This window comes from Culex pipiens, chromosome 3 (assembly GCF_016801865.2).
Source record: "Culex pipiens pallens isolate TS chromosome 3, TS_CPP_V2, whole genome shotgun sequence".
Classification (NCBI taxonomy): Eukaryota; Metazoa; Arthropoda; class Insecta; order Diptera; family Culicidae; genus Culex; species Culex pipiens.
This window is the reverse complement of record NC_068939.1, coordinates 13561551-13580539: the sequence shown is the minus strand read 5'-3', so window position 1 is coordinate 13580539 and position 18989 is coordinate 13561551. Positions and strand designations below refer to the sequence as shown.

General features: G+C 39.2%; 2 protein-coding genes across 5 annotated transcripts in view; one reads left to right on the top strand and one right to left on the bottom strand.

Moving 5' to 3' along the window:
* LOC120419494 (uncharacterized) overlaps positions 1-18989 on the bottom strand; it is a 140828-nt gene that overhangs the window by 16482 nt on the left and 105357 nt on the right. For all 3 annotated transcript variants that reach the window (XM_039582184.2, XM_039582183.2, XM_039582185.2), the window contains 4 exons: positions 8471-8572; positions 3224-3373; positions 1121-1231; positions 190-284 (listed from right to left, as the gene is read on the bottom strand). In XM_039582184.2, the coding sequence (XP_039438118.1) occupies positions 190-284; positions 1121-1231; positions 3224-3373; positions 8471-8572 (458 nt within the window). The remainder of the gene's footprint in view (positions 1-189; positions 285-1120; positions 1232-3223; positions 3374-8470; positions 8573-18989) is intronic.
* On the top strand, positions 11232-15975 carry LOC120419493 (uncharacterized). Of its 2 annotated transcripts, none has more exons than XM_039582182.2 (2): positions 11232-11385; positions 12514-15975. In XM_039582182.2, exon 2 carries the CDS (start codon positions 12572-12574, stop codon positions 15932-15934), a length of 3363 nt encoding a protein of 1120 aa, XP_039438116.1. In that variant the 5' UTR covers positions 11232-11385; positions 12514-12571; the 3' UTR covers positions 15935-15975. The 2 variants fall into 2 exon arrangements, with proteins under 2 accessions (XP_039438116.1, XP_052566940.1); XM_052710980.1 differs by having other exon boundaries at positions 11256-11395.

Genomic DNA, 18989 nt, shown 5'->3' with positions numbered 1-18989 from the left:
CAAATTAGATTAAACAGATGGAGAGCTTTTCCAGTTGCACGAGCTTTGCCAGTGTTGCCAGTTCCCCCTTAAAATATTGCCCTTATAAATCAACCCATTTGAGTTATGACCAACAAGTATTTTTAGAGATGATATTTTCCTCGTAGAACACAACAATGATACAACAACGAACACAAAAGTCGAACTTACCTATGCTAGTGTCGTATGCATGCAGGTACTCGGACGTCATAAATTGCGACACTAATGAGCTTTTTCCGACGGCGGCACCTCCCAGCATTAGCACTCTGGAACAGGACGGAGGTGACCCGGAAGTGGTTCGTTGAAGGTTGTTCCAGAGAGAGAGAGAGAGAGAGAGAGAGAGAGAGAGAGAGAGAGAGAGAGAGAGGTGTTTCGTTTTTAGACGGTCATCGTTTGCAGGAAGACATGGAAAAATTGAGAAAGGTGAATTAGAACGAAATTGAGATGTTTTTCAAAGAATTTTCGATGTTGCAAGTTAAAAATAATTCAACTTGTATTTCTTAAAATCCTGATTAAAATTTTAATTTCATTCCTGAGGTTAGAAGCAATAAAAACTGGTATTAAAACCTTTTTATCACTTTTCCTTCAATCAATATGGACGTACAGTTAAAACACAAACAAGCAGACTAGAATTACATGAAATTTTAACAAAACTCTATCAAACACTTCACTAGGCCATCTAGTTGTCAATGCTGAAATTTATGACGATGTGCTTGCAAACAGTTTCAAGCAATTGTCAAACACAAGCAAATGAGCGGTGGTGAATTCAAGATGGTCGTGGTAAGTTTCTGATCATTCAAAATTGCCGTTTTATTATTGATTCAGGGATTAAGTTAGCCATTTAACAGCAATTTATGTCTGTTTGTCTATGTTAAGATAGTGTCAAGTTCAATTTGAATTAAACATTAGCACCAAGGTGATTGAAGCAATTATTGTCGAAACCCGGATACTTTATTGAAATCTATTACCCTCCGGAAAGCTCTCAAACTATTTTTATTGGATTCCGTCGACAGATCAGAGCAAAATTACACCTCCACCGTTCAATCTCTGCACCCTGCCATTCCAAATCCAATACACGTTTTCACCCTCTCTATCTACTCACTTGTACGGGCCGGCGGCCGGGTTGGAGGTGCTGCTCTCGCGGCTCGATGCCAGACTGCAGGTGGCCGATGTCCGCGCGGAACCGGCCCCAACCGCCGTCAGGTGTTCGGTGCTGAAAAAAGAAAAACAAAAAAAAAATCGTGATTGAGCTATTACTAAAATTTACTTTCGAAGCAAATTTCCGCGTTGAACAAAATTCAATTTGTGTTGAAAATGCCTTAATTAAATTCGAGTCAAACTGGGCGCACTGACATGTAAGTGTAGGTGTCATTGTTTTTGTGTATCGTGGGAAAACATGACAGTAATGGACGGGGTTTATCACGTTTTCACACGCCTACTGCCACAGGGGTGCATTTTTCCGACCTGGGCGATGCAATTGAAAGGGCTGAAAATGGAGCTGATGGGTACATTTTCCAGAGGAAAGAGGAATGTGTCAAAATTGGTTATTGTTGCTTGGTCGGCAATTATTGGAGTTGTTAGCATTTTTCAATGCAAACAATTTCAATTAAATTTTTGTTCGCAGAAATATTCCTAGAGTTGGTAAAAAATATTTCAGAATTTCAGTTTAAAACATTTTAAATTTAACCCTCTAAACTTTACTTCTCTTGTTTTATGTTTTTCTTGTTTCATTTTTAGTATTTTAATTTGCATTTATCTTGTTTAGTTTATGTTTGTTTTTGGTAGTATTTGGCCTACTCTACCACCTCCTATCATAACATTTTGCCTATCTAATTTTTTCATGTTTTTACAGTAATTTTTTCAATTTTTTGCATGTTTTTCACATTTTCTGCTATAAAATGGAACCATTATCATTTAAATTGTAAATAAATGCGTAGAGGCATAGTCAGGGGCACTAGAAAAATTACTGCATACTTCTTTTTACTTAAAATATAGGAAATGTTAGTAAAAAACACAGCCAAAGTTGACCCCTAAAAAAAATACATATTTAAAAACATTGGCAAAGTCACATAAAACAAATCAAACTTCCAACCCTAAAATTTTCCAAAATTTTAAAAATTATTCTTTCCAATGCTTTTTGAAGATCAAAAATTGGTTGAAAAATGGATTTTTGGCGATTTTTTAAATCGAAGCCCGTCTAGAGGCGGGGTTGGGTTGTAGAGGGTTAAAACAAAAATATCACAAATTATTCTAACCGGAAGTTCTTGGAGGACCTAGGACATCTCACAAAAGTAAGTTAATTACCATTCCGTTTTCTTACAGTTCGACTTAATTTCCATATTTAGTCATCCCCTTGAAAAGCGTATTGTCATCATGGAAATTGCTGACTAAGCAAAACAAAAGGGCCTAAACCATCACACAATTACCAGTGAAAAAACTTTCTTCCAACGGGGGGCTTCCCGATGAAAATCCACATCTTTTGTTTGTTGTCAAAAGAAAACCCGAATAAAAAAAAATGAGTAGAAAGAAAACTTTGCGCAAAGAACTCGCAGAATCTCTAATAATACAGCCGGAATTTCATCCCCAAAGCAGCTGAGAACAAATCTGCCTTTATTATCCATTATTTTCCCTTACTTTTCCTTCTTTCCACGAAAAGCGAAGTGTGTATAATGGAAGCAACAAAAAAAAAACGAAGATCTTTGGTCGTTGTTTCTGGCCCTAGTGCTGATGGAATTATAAGTCTTATTTTCCACTTAAAGCCAGGGCCATTATAGCGCGAGTCGTCGCGAGAATGACAGTCCAATTTGCCTGCCATCGTCGTCGTTTTGGAGGTCGTTATGGAAAAGCAACGACCTTCCTCCTTGGATTGAAGAGCGGTTGAGTGTATCAGTTTCAAGATGATTTGATTGTATTTTGATTAATTTTATTTCGTTTTTAGCACGTGCTAATCTCATTTTAAAAACATTTCATTGCATTCCAGATATCAACATCTCAAGTTAACTTTTTAATTGCTGCAAAATCTCACCTCATAATTTCTCCCCTTCCACCTTGGCCTTAAAACAAACGAAGTGCTGTTTGTCTTGAGGTATTATAACTTTGAAAAACTTTTCCCCCCCGCAAACTCTCAAACACGTGTAATATCTCCAAGAGTTTCGTCAAGGTCATTGCTGCAAACGTAAAAAAAAACAAGAGAAGCAAAACTTACCTCGAGTTCGAACTGGCAACACTGTTGTTGGACTTGCTGCGGCGGCTCTTGAGCGAATCGCCCCGGTTGACCACCCCCTTGCCGGTGATGCTAAAGTGCCTCAGTCTGTAGTACTCCTCCTCGACGCCGGTGTTGGGCATCGATGCCACCCTGGAAGGAAGGACGGGGGTTTTAATCAATTTATAGTATTTTTAGAACAAGAAATTAAAAACAAAAAGCAAATTTCTTGTAACAGTCAACCCTGCATTTTCCTGCAAAAAAAAAACTTTTTGTTGACACTTCGTCTTTGGCCCATTGTGTTGCGTTAAGGAGGTATTAGACTATGACAAACAAACAAACAAACTCGTGCTTTTTCGAGTTTGACAGTTTTCCAAATTCGCAAACAAAGCAGGCAAACTGTCAAAAAGTGCGAGTTTGTTTGTTTGTTTGTCATAGTCTAATACCTCCTTTAAATGCTAACTGTTCACGTCACAATTCATAAACAATCTTGAGTTATATTGGAAGAAGGTTTTCTGCTGCTGTCAAAATCAGTGCCGCCAGCAGAGCAGTTTTCACCGATCGAGGGACATTTCAGGTGGTTGCAATTGCATCCGTAATCCATCAAACCCAACCTCTGAAGTTGAGAACTAGGTCAAACAGCCATCATTTATCAAATTTTCACCTTCAAGAAACCTGCAATAATCCACGACCACGTTCCGGTCCGCGCTGGTCACGGACGGCAGCAGGTGTCGGGGGTGTATAATTTGCTAGTGAATGTTGGCAAAACACGCCATTCTTGGTATTATATGGAAAGAAAAGGGAACTCCACAGCAGGGTATAGCGTAGCAGATGGAGCAAAATCTGGACGTGATTGAAACTCTGTATGGAGGGCACTTCCTTTTGTAACTTATAAAATTTTTTTTATTTTTTGTAATTTTTGTAAATTTTGTAATCTTTGTAATTTTTGTCATATTTGTCATATTTGTCATATTTGTCATATTTGTCATATTTGTCATATTTGTCATATTTGTCATATTTGTCATATTTGTCATATTTGTCATATATGTCATATATGTCATATTTGTCATATTTTTAAATTTTGCCATTTTGGTAATTTTGGTAATTTAGGTAATTTTTGTAATTTTAGTCAGTTTTGATCATTTTAGTCAATTTGTTCAATTCGGTCAATTTGGTCATTTTGGTCAATTTGTTCATTTGTTCATTTGGTCATTTTGGGCATTTTGGTCATTTTGGTCATTTTGGTAATTTGGTCATTTTGGTAATTTGGTCATTTTGGTCATTTTGGTCAATTTGGTAATTTGGTCATTTTGGTCATTTTGGTTATTTTGGTCATTTTGGTCATTTTGGTCATTTGGTCATTTTGGTCATTTTGGTCATTTTGGTCATTTTGGTCATTTTGGTCATTTTCGTAATTTTCGTCATTTTCGTCATTTTGGTCATTTGGTCACTTTGGTAACTTGGTCATTTTGGTCATTTGGTCATTTTGGTCATTTTGGTCATTTTGGTCATTTTGGTCATTTTGGTGATTTGGTCATTTTGGTCATTTTGGTCATTTTAGTCATTTTAGTCATTTTGGTCTTTTTGGTCTTTTTGGTCAATTTAGTCATTTTGGTAATTTGGTCATTTTGGTCATTTTGGTCAATTTGGTCAATCTGGTCATTTTGGTCATTTTGGTCATTTTGGTAATTTGTTCATTTTGGTCAATTTGGTCATATTGGTCAACTTGGTCAACTTGGTCAATTTCGTCAATTTCGTCATTTTGGTCATTTTGGTAATTTGGTCATTTTGGTCATTTTCGTCATTTTGGTCATTTTGGCCATTTTGGTTATTTGGTCATTTAGGTAATTTTGCTCATTTCGGTCATTTTGGTTATTTTAGTCATTTTGGTCATTTTGGTAATTTTGGTCATTTCGGTCATTTTGGTCATTTTAGTTTTTTTGGTCAATTTGGTCAATTTGGTCAATTTGGTCAATTTGGTCATTTCCGTCATTTTCGTCATTTTCGTCATTTTCGTCATTTTCGTCATTTTCGTCATTTTCGTCATTTTCGTCATTTTCGTCATTTTCGTCATTTTCGTCATTTTCGTCATTTTCGTCATTTTCGTTATTTTGGTCATTTTTGTTATTTTGGTCATTTTAGTCATTTTGGTAATTTGGTAATTTTGGTCATTTCGGTCATTTTGGTCAATTTAGTCATTTTGGTTTTTTTGGTCAATTTGGTCAATTTGGTCATTTTGGTTATTTTGGTCATTTTGGTCAATTTGGTAATTGGTAGTCGGGACCGTGGTGTAGGGGTAAGTGTGATTGCCTCTCACCCAGTCGGCCTGGGTTCGATCCCAGACGGTCCCGGTGGCATTTTTCGAGACGAGATTTGTCTGATCACGCCTTCCGTCGGACGGGAAGTAAATGTTGGCCCCGGACTAACCTAAAAAGGTTAGGTCGTTAGCTCAGTCCAGGTGTTGAAGTCGTCTCCCTGGGTCCTGTCTCGGTGGAGTCGCTGGTAGGCAGTTGGACTAATAATCCAAAGGTCGTCAGTTCGAATCCCGGGGTGGATGGAAGCTAAGGTGTAAAAAGAGGTTTGCAATTGCCTCAACAATCAAGCCTTCGAACACCTAGTTTCGAGTAGGAATCTCGCAATCGAGAACGCCAAGGCAATGCTGTAGAGCGAATAATTTGATTTTTTTTTTTGGTAATTTGGTCATTTTGGTCATTTTGGTCATTTTGGTCATTTTGGTCATTTTGGTCATTTTGGTCATTTCGGTCATTTTGATCATTTTGGTCATTATGGTAATTTTGACCATTTTGGTCATTTTGGTCATTATGGTCATTATGGTCATTTTGACCATTTTGGTCATTTTGGTCATTTTGGTCATTTTGGTCATTTTGACCATTTTGGTCATTTTGGTCATTTTGGTCATTTTGGTCATTTTGACCATTTTGGTCATTTTGGTCATTTTGGTCATTTTGGTCATTTTGGTCATTTTGGTCATTTTGGTCATTTTGGTCATTTTGGTCATTGTGGTCATTTTGGTCATTTTGGTCAATTTGGTCAATTTGGTCATTTTCGTCATTTTGGTCATTTTGGTCATTTTGGTCATTTTGGTCATTTTGGTAATTTGGTAATTTTGGTAATTTTGGTAATTTTGGTAATTTTGGTAATTTCGGTCATTTTGGTAATTTTGGTCATTTTAGTCATTTTGGTCATTAAGGTCATTTTGGTTATTTTGGTCATTTTGGTATTTTTGGTTATTTTGGTCATTTTGGTCATTTCGGTTATTTTGGTCATTTTGATCATTTTGGTCATTATAGTCATTTTGACCATTTTCTGGTCAATTTGGTCATTTTGGTCATTTTGGTAATTTGTTCATTTTGGTCAATTTAGTCATTTTGGTCAACTTGGTCATTTTGGTCATTTCAGTCATTTTGGTCTTTTTGGTCAATTTGGTCATTTTGGTAATTTTGGTCATTTTGATAATTTGTTCATTTTGGTCATTTTAGTCATTTTGGTCTTTTTGATCAATTTGGTCAATTTCGTAATTTGGTCATTTTGGTAATTTGGTCATTTTGGTCATTTTGGTCATTTTGGTCACTTTGGTAATTTGGTCATTTTGGTCAATTTGAACATTTTGGTCATTTTGGTCATTTTGGTCATTTTGGTCATTTTGGTCATTTTGGTAATTTTGGTAATTTTTGTCATTTTGGTAATTTTAGTCTTTTTGGTAATTTTGATAATTTTGGTAATTTTGATAATTTGGTCATTTTGGTCAATTTGGTCATTTTGGTCATTTTGGTATTTTAGTCATTTTGGTCATTTTGGTAATTTGGTCATTTTGGTCATTTTGGTCATTTTGGTAATTTGGTCATTTTGGTCAATTTGGTAAATTTGGTAATTTTTGTCATTTTTGTCATTTTTGTCACTTTTGATCAATTTGGTAATTTGGTCATTTAGGTCATTTTGGTTATTTTGGTTATTTTGGTTATTTTGGTTATTTTGGTTATTTTGGTTATTTTGGTTATTTTGGTTATTTTGGTTATTTTGGTTATTTTGGTTATTTTGGTTATTTTGGTCATTTTGGTCATTTTGGTCATTTTGGTCATTTTGGTCATTTTAGTCATTTTCGTCATTTTGGTCATTTTGGCCATTTTGGTAATTTGGTAATTTTGGTAATTTTGGTCATTTCGGTCATTTTGGTCATTTTAGTCATTTTGGTCTTTTTGGTCAATTTGGTCAATTTGGTCAATTTGGTCAATTTGGTCAATTTGGTCAATTTGGTCAATTTGGTCAATTTGGTCAATTTCGTCATTTTGGTCATTTTGGTAATTTGGTCATTTTGGTAATTTTGGTCATTTCGGTCATTTTGGTCATTTTAGTCATTTTGGTCTTTTTGGTCAATTTGGTCAATTTGGTCAATTTGGTCATTTTCGTCATTTTGGTCATTTTGGTAATTTGATCATTTTGGTAATTTTGATCATTTCAGTCATTTTGGTCATTTTAGTCATTTTGGTCAATTTGGTAAATTTGGTCATTTTTGTCATTTTTGTCATTTTTGTCATTTTTGTCATTTTAGTCATTTTAGTCATTTTAGTCATTTTAGTCATTTTGGTAATTTTGGTCATTTCGGTCATTTTGGTCATTTTAGTCATTTTGGTCATTTTGGTCATTTTAGTCATTTTGGTCATTTTGGTCATTTTGGTAATTTGGTCATTTTGGTAATTTTGGTCATTTCGGTCATTTTTAGTCTTTTTGGTCAATTTGGTCATTTTCGTCATATTCGTCATTTTCGTCATTTTCGTCATTTTCGTTATTTTCGTCATTTTCGTCATTTTCGTAATTTTGGTCATTTAGGTCATTTTGGTCATTTTGGTAATTTGGTAATTATGGTAATTTTGGTCATTTCGTTCATTTTGGTCATTTTGGTCATTTAAGTCATTTTGGTCAATTTTGTCATTTTCTTCATTTTCGTCATTTTGGTTATTTTGGTCATTTTGGTAATTTGGTCATTTTGGTAATTTTGGTCGTTTCGGTCATTTTGGTCATTTTAGTTAATTTGGTCATTTTGATATTTTGGTCATTTTGGTCATTTTGGTATTTTTTTGTATTTTTTTTTTGCTTGGCTTTTAGAACATTAATCATTGGACAGAAATTCAAAAAAATAATATCTTGAGTCCTATAAGCTATTGTGTTCCATATGTTTATAGGATCTTTTAAATAAAACTCTCGATATGACTTTAAGCTTCCCGTACTAACCTGGATCGCTGCTGTGGCAGACATAGCTGATTTGGCCGTCCTGATGCTCGACTGCCCGGCGTTTTGACCGACTGGGACCGGCTGTGGTGTGGACTGCCGTATCTGAAATGAAGGCATACAAAGTGGAGTCAGGATAAAAAATTGGATTTTTATGTAGATAAACTCGAGTTGTTGTTATGGATAGCATACAAATTTAAGTACTCCATAAATTAATATTAAAAATATGAAGTCCCACCCCCATGTTCCCTCCGTGTCACTTTAATCCCACCCAAGTGGATCTACATGCTTGAACACTTGTTTGCAAGGACGTCGCGACGGAGATGGCTTGTTACGGTGGGATTAGTCGGTGGACGGACGGACGGACACTCACCACGTCCAGGACATGATTTCTCCTGGGTGCACTTTTTCATCCCGAGTTTCGTCGGTCGCAAAGCTCTTGCAGAAAAGTAAATTAAAATCGTATAACCGCCGCGTAAGTCTGGTGTGTGCCCTTTCGCAACCACTTGCCACGTGGGATCACGTGGACAGACATGCTGAGAGGATTGCATCAGAGGGGTTTGCCCTTTTGCGGAAAAGCTTAAAATTCCTCAAGGTCCATCGTGTCCGCTGAGATTGCTCAACGGTAGTGTTCGCCCCCCAAATACTGCACCCATAAATCAGAGCAAATCCATTTAAGCGTGTAGAGCTAGCAAAAAAAAGAACATAAAATGTAACATTGGAATGGAAAGAAAATCTTGACCCTGGATATTTTGGAATGCTTTTATTCACACACCTTTGCATCCGAAGCTTTTCACCCTTTTGCATATAAAGAGTTGTGAACGCTTTTCCGGATTCCGGTTAATTAATGCGACACGGAGAAGGACTTTTTGTTACTGCAGCGTGTGGGTGGGAGCTCCCACGTGGGTGATAGGACCACACGTGGAAAAGTTGCTTTTAAATACCAGAGTAAAGCTGGGTTTCGGAAGCAAAATTTATTATTATGGAACAAATTGATTTAATTTTGTTTAACAAATTCACACTTTGATTTTTTTTACCGAATTCGGTAGTTGAAAAATCGGTAAAGTTTAGATCGTTTTAAATCTGTCAAAATGAACAAAATTTAAAAACTAAACTAAAAACTAATAACACCGACCAACAAAATTTCTGCGCAGGCTCAACTCGAGGGGAAGCATGAAGTTTGAGGTCCCCAGAAACACGTGCACTTTGAATTTTTCAAAAATATTTCGTCAGGGCCGAATGGTTTGTATGGAGAATTAGTGCGGTTCGCTACTCCTACATATTGCACGAATTTTTTTGGATTGTATGTAACAGCGACGAACCGCCCTAATTCTCCATACAAACTTTGGAGAAAAACTATTCGACCCTGACTAAATATTTTTGAAAAAATCAAAGTGCACGTGTTTGGGGACCCCAAAGTTTATGCTTCCCGTCGAGTTGTGCCTGCGCAGTCAATTTTGTCAATTTTTGTAGGTCAGTGTAATGAACTGCATTACCGAATTTCGGTTTTTTTTACCGGATTCAGTCATTTTCAGTTTACCGAACAGTTCAGCAGTTTAAAATTCGGTAAACTTTCCCGAATTGGGTAAAAAAATCTAGGTATGAAGTTTAGTAAAAAAATAATAAAGACATTATTATTATATTTAATAACAATGTAAATCTAATCATTTCATTGTTTACTTTTTATATTTTCAGAAAACAAAAAGAAACAAATAAAAAATTGCTAAAAGTATCATATAACTCTCAAATGATACTGCTCGCCAAAACCAGAATAATTAAAAATAATCAGTCGTTGCGAACCCGGATCTCAATATAGTTGAACTTTTAAGCACTTGAATCGAATAATATTCAAAATAGCTTAAATTTGAAAGGTGAATTGACTACACAGTACACACTTGGATTTTTTTTACCAAATTCAGTAAAGTTTACCGAATTTTCAACTGCTAAAAACTTACTGAAATTCGGTTGTTCACCGTATAACCGAAATTCGGTAAAATTTTGTTAAACTCATTAAATAAATGTACGACTCGTGCTGATTTTTTTTTCGATTATTATTATCAAATACATTAAATAAACAAATAACATCTTCATTATTTTGTACGTGAACAAACATTTTGACGAAAGGACATTTAAAACATGATTTTCTGTTGAAAATTTAAATGCAGAAAATGCACTCCAATGAAAAGAAATTTAAAAAAAAAACCAGGGCAATAAATTGTTAACCCTTATAATTTTGATACTGTTTTGGACAGAATTGTAAAAAAAAACGTCAGCAATCTTCGTATTTATTCAACTCGGTTATTCTCGGTCTTCTCTTTCAGGCCACTTTCAGGCCTGTTTCTGAATTTTGAAAAGAAAAAATATTTTTTAGTTAATGACAAGAAAATGATTTTAAAGAGCATACAAAAATTATAGGCCAGTTTAGAGAATTTTGATTTTTGGGTCATCAGTCTTGAAAGGGTTAAATTGAATGACTGTCTCGATGACTGTCCAATTTTAATGATTTTCGGAATTAAATAATACCAATATTTACTAAACTAAATTATTGTTTCATGATAGTTAAGAAAGAACTAATCATTCACATATTAAATTCAGAATATTCCTAAATTCGATATTTTTTTGAAATCCTGTAACAAAGTATTGCTAGTTCCTCTCTCGACATTCAGAGTGCGCATCACCGCCGCGACTGCGCAATGCAGCCTGCTCTACAATACCGACACTGAACTGAAATTTTTACTCATGTCAGACTGGATTGTCATTGATTTGTGTAAGGGGCACCACAGCAGAAGAAACACCACAATCGACCGACCTGCTAGGGCCCGTGTCGCTGCCAAGGGCTGACGGAAAAAGTCGATTTTTCTGGTTTTTCCGGTGGAAAATTCCGGATTTCGTGCGTGATTCGTGTGCAGCTAGTGAAGGTGCGTTCGAGTGTGTTGAAATTTTACTTGAATTTGTGCATTTTTGGGGGTAAAACGGGCACTTGAAGTTTTCGCAAAGTGAAAGTGATTTTTTTTTGTGTGGGAACCCGAGTAGAAAAGGTTACTCTTTATTTTTGGAGGGGGTAATCAAACAAAAACACTTCCTACTACATAGCTGCTACTGCTGTTAGTTATAACAAAGCAAACAGGCAGGAAGTGAGTTATAAAGTAGAAAAAAAGAGCCAAGTGACCGTGTGAAATGTACTGAATCGTGAAATCAATACGTCGTCGTCGTCGTTTGTCGGAAGAAATGGTCGTGGAAACACGGTGGTACAGGCGGAGGGGAAGGGAGGGGGCGAGCAAAAAACAGACACTGAACTCTGACGTCAAATTGTTGACTGCTACGCGTTGAAAAGTAAACAAATGAAACCAGACTGCCGCTGCTGGCGTAAATTTTGCCATGGAGTAAAATTATAATCGCTGCTGCTAGGCAACTTGGTACAAGCTGACATAATCTCTTTCGGAGGATGTCATGAACGGAGTGATTTGCCAACAGTTGCGTGTGTTGTTGCCCTTTGAAAGCCCTTGAAGCGCAGCTGGTTGAATTTGTTTGCTTTTCAAGCTCGAAACCTGACGCACAAAAAGGACACCGATTGGAAACTCAGTACCTGGAACTGCAAATCTGTACGAGAAGCATACAATGCAAAAGGGGAGGAAGCGGTCTAAGGGTAGTGACGGCAAGTGCAATAAATGATTCGTCACAGCTTTCTGCGAGCTTCTTGAACGAGAGTACAGGAAATGTCCAAAACACGACGTCAAAAATTACTGTAGGAAACCACTGACAGGCCAAAATCATTACTGAGCTTGTGGAAATTCAATGAAAGGTTCAGAATTGTGAGAAACCACTGAAATCGAATGCTGTATAAAACGGGAGAGGCTACTCGGGTCAACACGTTTTCAATAACTTTTTAGAATCAAAAATGATCCAGTGTAACCAGCATGACGAAGAACTTTAAATACTTGAATAGCCAGTGTCGAGAAGGGAAAGAGTGTTTAAAGCCCTAAGACAAAGATCTTGGTCAAAATATCTGTTCTAACATTCAACTCTCGTTTCTCGCTCGGTTTCAGTTAAATCCCTCAAAAACCAGCATGTTCCTTTAACACCCACACGGTCCACACACGCACCATGGATGTTTCCGCTGGCAACAACAGCCAGCTCGCCATCGGCATCGATCTTGGCACGAGCTACTCCAGCGTTGGGATCTACCGGCGCGGCAAGTTCGAGATCATTGCCAACGGCGCCGGTAACCATCGCATTCCCTCGTGTGTCGCCTTCACCGACAAGACTCGCCTCGTGGGGGACGATGCCGTCGAGCAGGCCGACCTCGATCCCGGCAATGCGGTTTGCGAGGTCAAGCGGACGCTCGGAGGGTCCTCCGCCGCCAAGATGCGGGTTCAGTTCCGCGGCGAGACCAAGCAGTGCCATCCGGAGGAGATCTGCGGGGTCATGCTGGGTAGCTTGAAGGCGATGGCCGAACGGAAGCTGGGTCAACGGGTTGGGGCGGCGGTGGTGACGGTTCCGGCTGGGTTTACCGATGGGCAGCGGCAGGCGATGCTGGATGCGGCCGCGATCGCCGGGATCAGTGTGCTGAGGTTGGTGAACGAACCGACGGCGGCGGCCATTTCGTACGGGATTAACAAGAAGTTGGTGGGGGAGCAGTGGGTGCTGGTGTGTTCCCTCGGGGGAGGGTACTTGGACGTGTCCATTTTGACCGTGTACAACGGAGTGTTTGAGGTGAAGGCCACGTCCGGGGATAACGAGCTGGGTGGGACGGACTTTGATGACCGGCTTGTGACGCATTTCGCGAAGGAGTTCAACGAGAAGTTCGGCGTGGACGTTGGAAGCAACAAACTGGGCATTCGGAAGTTGCGGAAGGCTTGTGAGCAGGCCAAGCGGACACTTTCCTACACGAATCGTGCCACGATCGAGATTGAAAACCTTCACGAGGGTCACGCCCTCTCCACAGTTTTGACCCGCGAACTGTTTGAGGATCTGTGTCGGGATCTGTTCGAGCGGATCATGCTGCACGTGGAGATGGCGCTGCGACGAGCCCGCAAGGATCGCTTCGCCATCCACGAGATTATGCTGGTCGGCGAGTCTTCGCGGATGCCGCGCGTCCAGATCATGCTGAGTGAGTTTTTCGATCGTCGCTCGTTGGCCAGTTCGATCAACTCGGACGAGGCGGTGGTGGTGGGCGCGTCGATTGCGGCGGCTATTTTGAGTGGGGAAAAGTCGCCGGAGATTCAGGATATTCTGTGGTTGGACGTGGTGCCGAGGTCGATCGCGCTGGATTGTGGGGAAGACGCGGCGCCGCGGATTTTGATCAGCCGGAACTCGACGGTTCCGATCAAGGTGAAGCATCGGGTGAGGAACTTCCGCGAGACGCAGCTGCTTTACGAGGGGGAAAGTGCCATTGTTAGTGATAATGTGCTGCTTGGGAGGTTGAAGATCGAGGGGGACTTTGGGGAGGAGTTGGAGGACGTTGGGTTGCTGTTCAGTACGGATACGAACGGGATTCTGCAGGCTGTGGTGGAGGGAAATATTGAGCTGAAGGCAACGCTGGATAAGGGACGGCTGGAGCGGTTCGAGATCGATCGGATAGTGTACGAACACAAGAAGATTCTGCTGGAGACGGAAAAGGGCGAGGAAGAAGTTAAAGAGCAGAAGATCGAGAAGGAACAGATCGCGGTGCTTCCATTGAGCAGTTCCGTTGAGTCGGATGAATTGGCGGGTACGTGGGATCGGTTCAGCGAGTGGCTGCACTGTGTTTGCATAGTGACGTTCGATCTGGAACTGGGTCAGGCTATGGAGTTGATCTACCCGAAGCACGTGTCCCTGACGGAGCAGGAGAAGATGAACATTTGTTACTTGGCGTTCCCGGACTCCAACTCCGGTTGCATGGGAGACTCGCAGTTCCACATCCGGTTACGGGTTTCACCGGGGTCGGAATCGTCCGGGTTGAGACGCGAGCACGCCGACTTCAACTGCCACTGTTTGCCGGTGCATCGAGCCGATCCGGGTCACTTTTGGGGTTTCGTGTACTTCCGGCAGATCAAGGACGCTACGCTGAAGCGAGGTTACTTTCAGAAGAGTTTGGTCCTGCTGAGTCGGTTGCCGTTTGTCAATTTGTTCTACGAGATTTGTGCGTTGATCGCACCGTCGTTCTTTGCCAGTGGAGAACCGACGCTGGAAGCGGTGTGTGATAATATTTGCCATTGGCCGTCGCTGATGGCCGGAGAGAATCTGTCGCTCCACTTGCTGGGTAGTATTTACGAGATTTCTATTCCGAAGCAAAACTACAAATCTCTAGCGGCGGCGGAGAAGGTCAACCGGGAATCGGCAACTCCGCCGGGATCGCAAACGCAGATCATCGCTTCAATCCACGAGATCGACATCTTCAAGAGTTTGCAGTTCTTCCTGCCCCACATCCACCTGCTTTGGGAGCTGGTCCTGACCGGCGAGCCCATCGTCGTGACCGGAACGTCCCCGACCGACTGCGCTCACATGGTCCAGTCGTTGATGGGTCTCATCAGTCCGCTGTCCTACTGTGCCGAAAGCCGACCCTACTTTACGATCCACGACACCGAGTTCAAGGAGTTTACCCAGAACAAACACGGCCACCCGTCAATTATCCTCGGCGTAACGAACCCGTTCTTCGCCAAAACCCTCCAGCACTGGCCGCACACGATCCGGCTGCAGGACAGCGCCGAAAGCCTAGCCCTGCTCAAGCAGAAGCAAGCGGTCATCTCCGGCGGCGTGAACGTCACCAATTCCGGCTCGGAAGCCGCAACCCTGTCGAAACTGTCCAAGATCAAACAGATCACCAACAAACTGTTGGATTCTTCCCCCGGAGTTTACACCCAGTACAAACCGTTCATCTCCAAGGACAAAGCGTTCCTCAAGAAGATTCTGCTGGGGATAAAGACCGAACGTCCACCGTCAGTACAATCCGCCCTGCTCCGGCGGCATCTGCTCGAACTCACCCAAAGCTTTATGATCCCCCTGGAGCGCTACCTGGCCTCGCTGATGCCCCTGCAGAAGGACATTTCCCCGTTCAAATCCGCACCCCAGCCCAACCCCTTCAAGCAGGAAGATTTCCTCGCAACGCTCGAAGAGTGCGGCCCCCAGCTGACCTCCAGCTGCAAGGGCGACTGGGAAGGCCTGTACAAGCGGTTCTTCGCCTCGCCCAACTTCAAAGGCTGGTACGAAACGCGCCACTTTGAACTCCAGCAAACCCTCCAAGCGCTGCACATGCAAACGCTGTCCGAGTCGAACCTGGCCGAGTGGGTCAAGGGCAAGCACGAGGTCGAAATCGTCGACATGATCCTGCGGCTCAAGCAGAAGCTCACCCTCTGCGGCAGCACCCAAATGGCCGCCCTGCCCGTCCAACTCAACACCAAGGACACCCGCGAGCAACTGCTGCGCCATCTGGACAGCATGAAGCGCTGTCTTCCGGACGACCTGAAGCAGATTTTAAACAATATCTGATGCATGTTTTTAACCTTAGTTGCTTAGCAAAGAAAAACAAATTATACACCATTTATGTAGGCTAATTAAAAATGAAGAACAAGAAGAAGAAACAGTTTTAGTTTGAACTCGCCAGCGTCTTTCTGTCTGACTTGATCCGCAGCCGGATATCACATGGTCCAACCTCCTGACTCAACACCGTCAATCGAAGCGACAATGAACTTGTCCAAGGTCCACTCGCCGTCGTTTGAACAAAGGATGTCTCGGTCTGTTTACGCTGGAATGGAAAATCGCGAATGTTTACGCCGCGGCATGTCCCGGGGAAAAGGCACTAATCGACATCATCATCATCATCATCGTCGATTTGCGATTGATGCATAATTGATACACGTGGTGAAATTAATTATCGATTTGGCATCATGCGTGGGAGTGGATTTTGAGCGCGCTTTAAATTGACTGTGTCAACGTCGTTGACGGGGGATAATTGAAGGCCAATTTGTGTGGTTTGTGCTTTTCCGCGCGGCGGGGATCCGCGATCGGCGAAGGGTTAATGATGTTTGTTTTGGCGTGGCGTACGTTTGTTTAAATTGCTGCGAGTTGATTGGTTTCGGACGCATTTACTGGCTGGCAGGTAAGTGAACATTACAATAACTACTCTCCGTGGTAGGTGAATCGAGCGTGGGAGTGTTTGAATAGGCAGTTATGACATGGCAATGGATTGTCAATTGTTTGATTTACTTGACATAATTAAATACAATTTGATTGCTTGCTAATTCTAACTAATTAAATGATTTTCATTAAATTTATGTTCTTCATTTGAACCAAATATTTTACTATTTTTTGGCTTCCTCCCTTAGAAGAGACTATAGAGTCACGGTTTCATTTTTTTTATTTAATTCGTCTTTAGTACTTATTTAAAAATTTCAGTTTGACTTTTTAATGTATTACAAAGGCCATAAAAATCCTTATACAAAGCAAATATTTGATTTATTTATCTTATTTTTAAAATAAAAGATTTAATAAAATGAGTTGTTATTCAAAATAGCATAACAAACTTTTTGAAGGTAGAGCTAAATTTCAAAAATTCATCGCTGTCGTGCATACTTGTCGCACGTGCATTTTGGGCCAAATTGAGTTAAGAACGCCATTTTGTGCAGCTCTAAATACCTTCACAAATCCCCAAAATTCGATGTCAATCCTGAGATATTCAATACAAAACCGAAAACATTCCGTGCATTTTTGCCACTTTTCATATAAAAGAAGTTTCAATCTTGTCGTGCAAACTTGACACAGCCTGAAAATTGATGTAATATAGCGACAACAGGCCAAAAGGATTTCAGGTCAGATTGCGTTTGGCACAAGTACGAGCTCGACTACCGTAAACAATTGTAATTATAACTCGGGACTCCAGCAACCAAATTCAACTATACACTTCAGGAAAATGCACAGAATGATCAACCAAACAAAACGTGTTTTTCTCGAAGCGTCAAAAAGCGACGTAAGGCCAGTTTACCCGACAGCGTCGAATTATGACTATTGTAATGTTATTATTCTGTTATTTTTTTTAACATTCCTCAAATAATAAAAAAAAACAATCCAATACTTTTTTTAATTACTGCGAAATATTTTGTCATAATATGATTTCATTCAACTTTTTATATGCTATGTTAAAAAATGCACTAATTGCACATTTTTTTCATTTATCAAAAAACTTTTAAGTTAAAACTTTAAGTTCCGAAAAATCTTAAAACTTTCATATTAAAAATTAACAAAAGCGATATAATTTTTGAAAACATCTACTAAACACTGAAATCGTAAAGTTGTTTTTTGTTTTAGTTTTTATATTTGATTTAGACCCATAGAGAAATAATTTCACACTAATTCTTAGATTAAAGATTTTTTTTGTTTTATTTTATTTTTTATGTATGTGCTTGAAAGCTTCATATTTTGTGACGCTTTTGTTTATTTTGAAAAAGAATGGTTTTTTTTTCGCTTTTAATCAAAATTATAAAGTTACCATTTTTCATGAATTTAAAAACATTTTTTTCTATTTTCAACAAAAGTATAAATAATTTCATATTCTATTATTTAATTTGTTTAGGAAATTTTGGATCAATGGTAGCTGTTGACTTTTTTTTTGATAAACAGTAAACAGAAGAAGGGTATACAAAAATTAAAAGCGTTTTTATTAGATGTATTTTTTTAACATGTGACAAATATGCGTGAAAAGGCATGTTAAAGGGACGTTTAAAGAGAATCCTTAACCTGCAAAACATATGAAAATTTCCTATAAATTTCTTAAAATTAATTCTTTTATTGGCAGTATTTCAGCAACTTTTGTTAATTTTTTCCCAAAAAATCTTCAAATTGCAAAATTCTATTTCCAGTTTTTGTCCCCACCCCCTTCGAAAATGCCACAAAAATCTGGGGAATGAAATTGTACCATTGATTGTTAACTATTTAATAGTAGTTAATGCAACAAGTTGCAAAAAGATGATTATTTCAGCACGAGTCGTACATTTATCCAACGAGGTTTACCGAGTTGAATAAATACGACGAGTGCTGAAAAAAGTTTTTCTGAAAAAAGTTTTGCAACAAGTTCCATACCAATTTTTTTGCAATTTCGAAAACACCCTTTGAATGGAATTTTAAGTCAATTGTTTATTTATTAAGTCAATTCACTGATAAAATCAAAACAATATTGAAAAGTTTAACTTTTCAACACAACATCATTTCAGTGCTGAAAACTAGAACTTTTCAGCACTTGTAGCGAAAAGTATCACTTTTCGAAACTTTAATTTTTGTAGAGAAAAGTACTTTTCGTCATGCGAGAACGGCAGGAAAAGTAATTAGTAACAACGGAATTGCAAAAAAATATATATTATAACGTTTATTTTTGTATTTTTAGTCAAATATATAACTAACAAACTTTTTGTAAAAAGAACATAAATGAAAAAAGACATAAAACATTAGGAAAAAAATATGTTCATAGATTCATTGATATTTACACTTAAATACAAATACACTCTTTTACCAACATTATAAGCACAGCTAAAAACAATATGATTATAATGAA

Excerpts from the sequence above, each read along its gene's own strand:
- LOC120419493 (XM_039582182.2), top strand. The coding sequence starts at position 12,572 with ATGGATGTTTCCGCTGGCAACAACAGCCAGCTCGCCATCGGCATCGAT.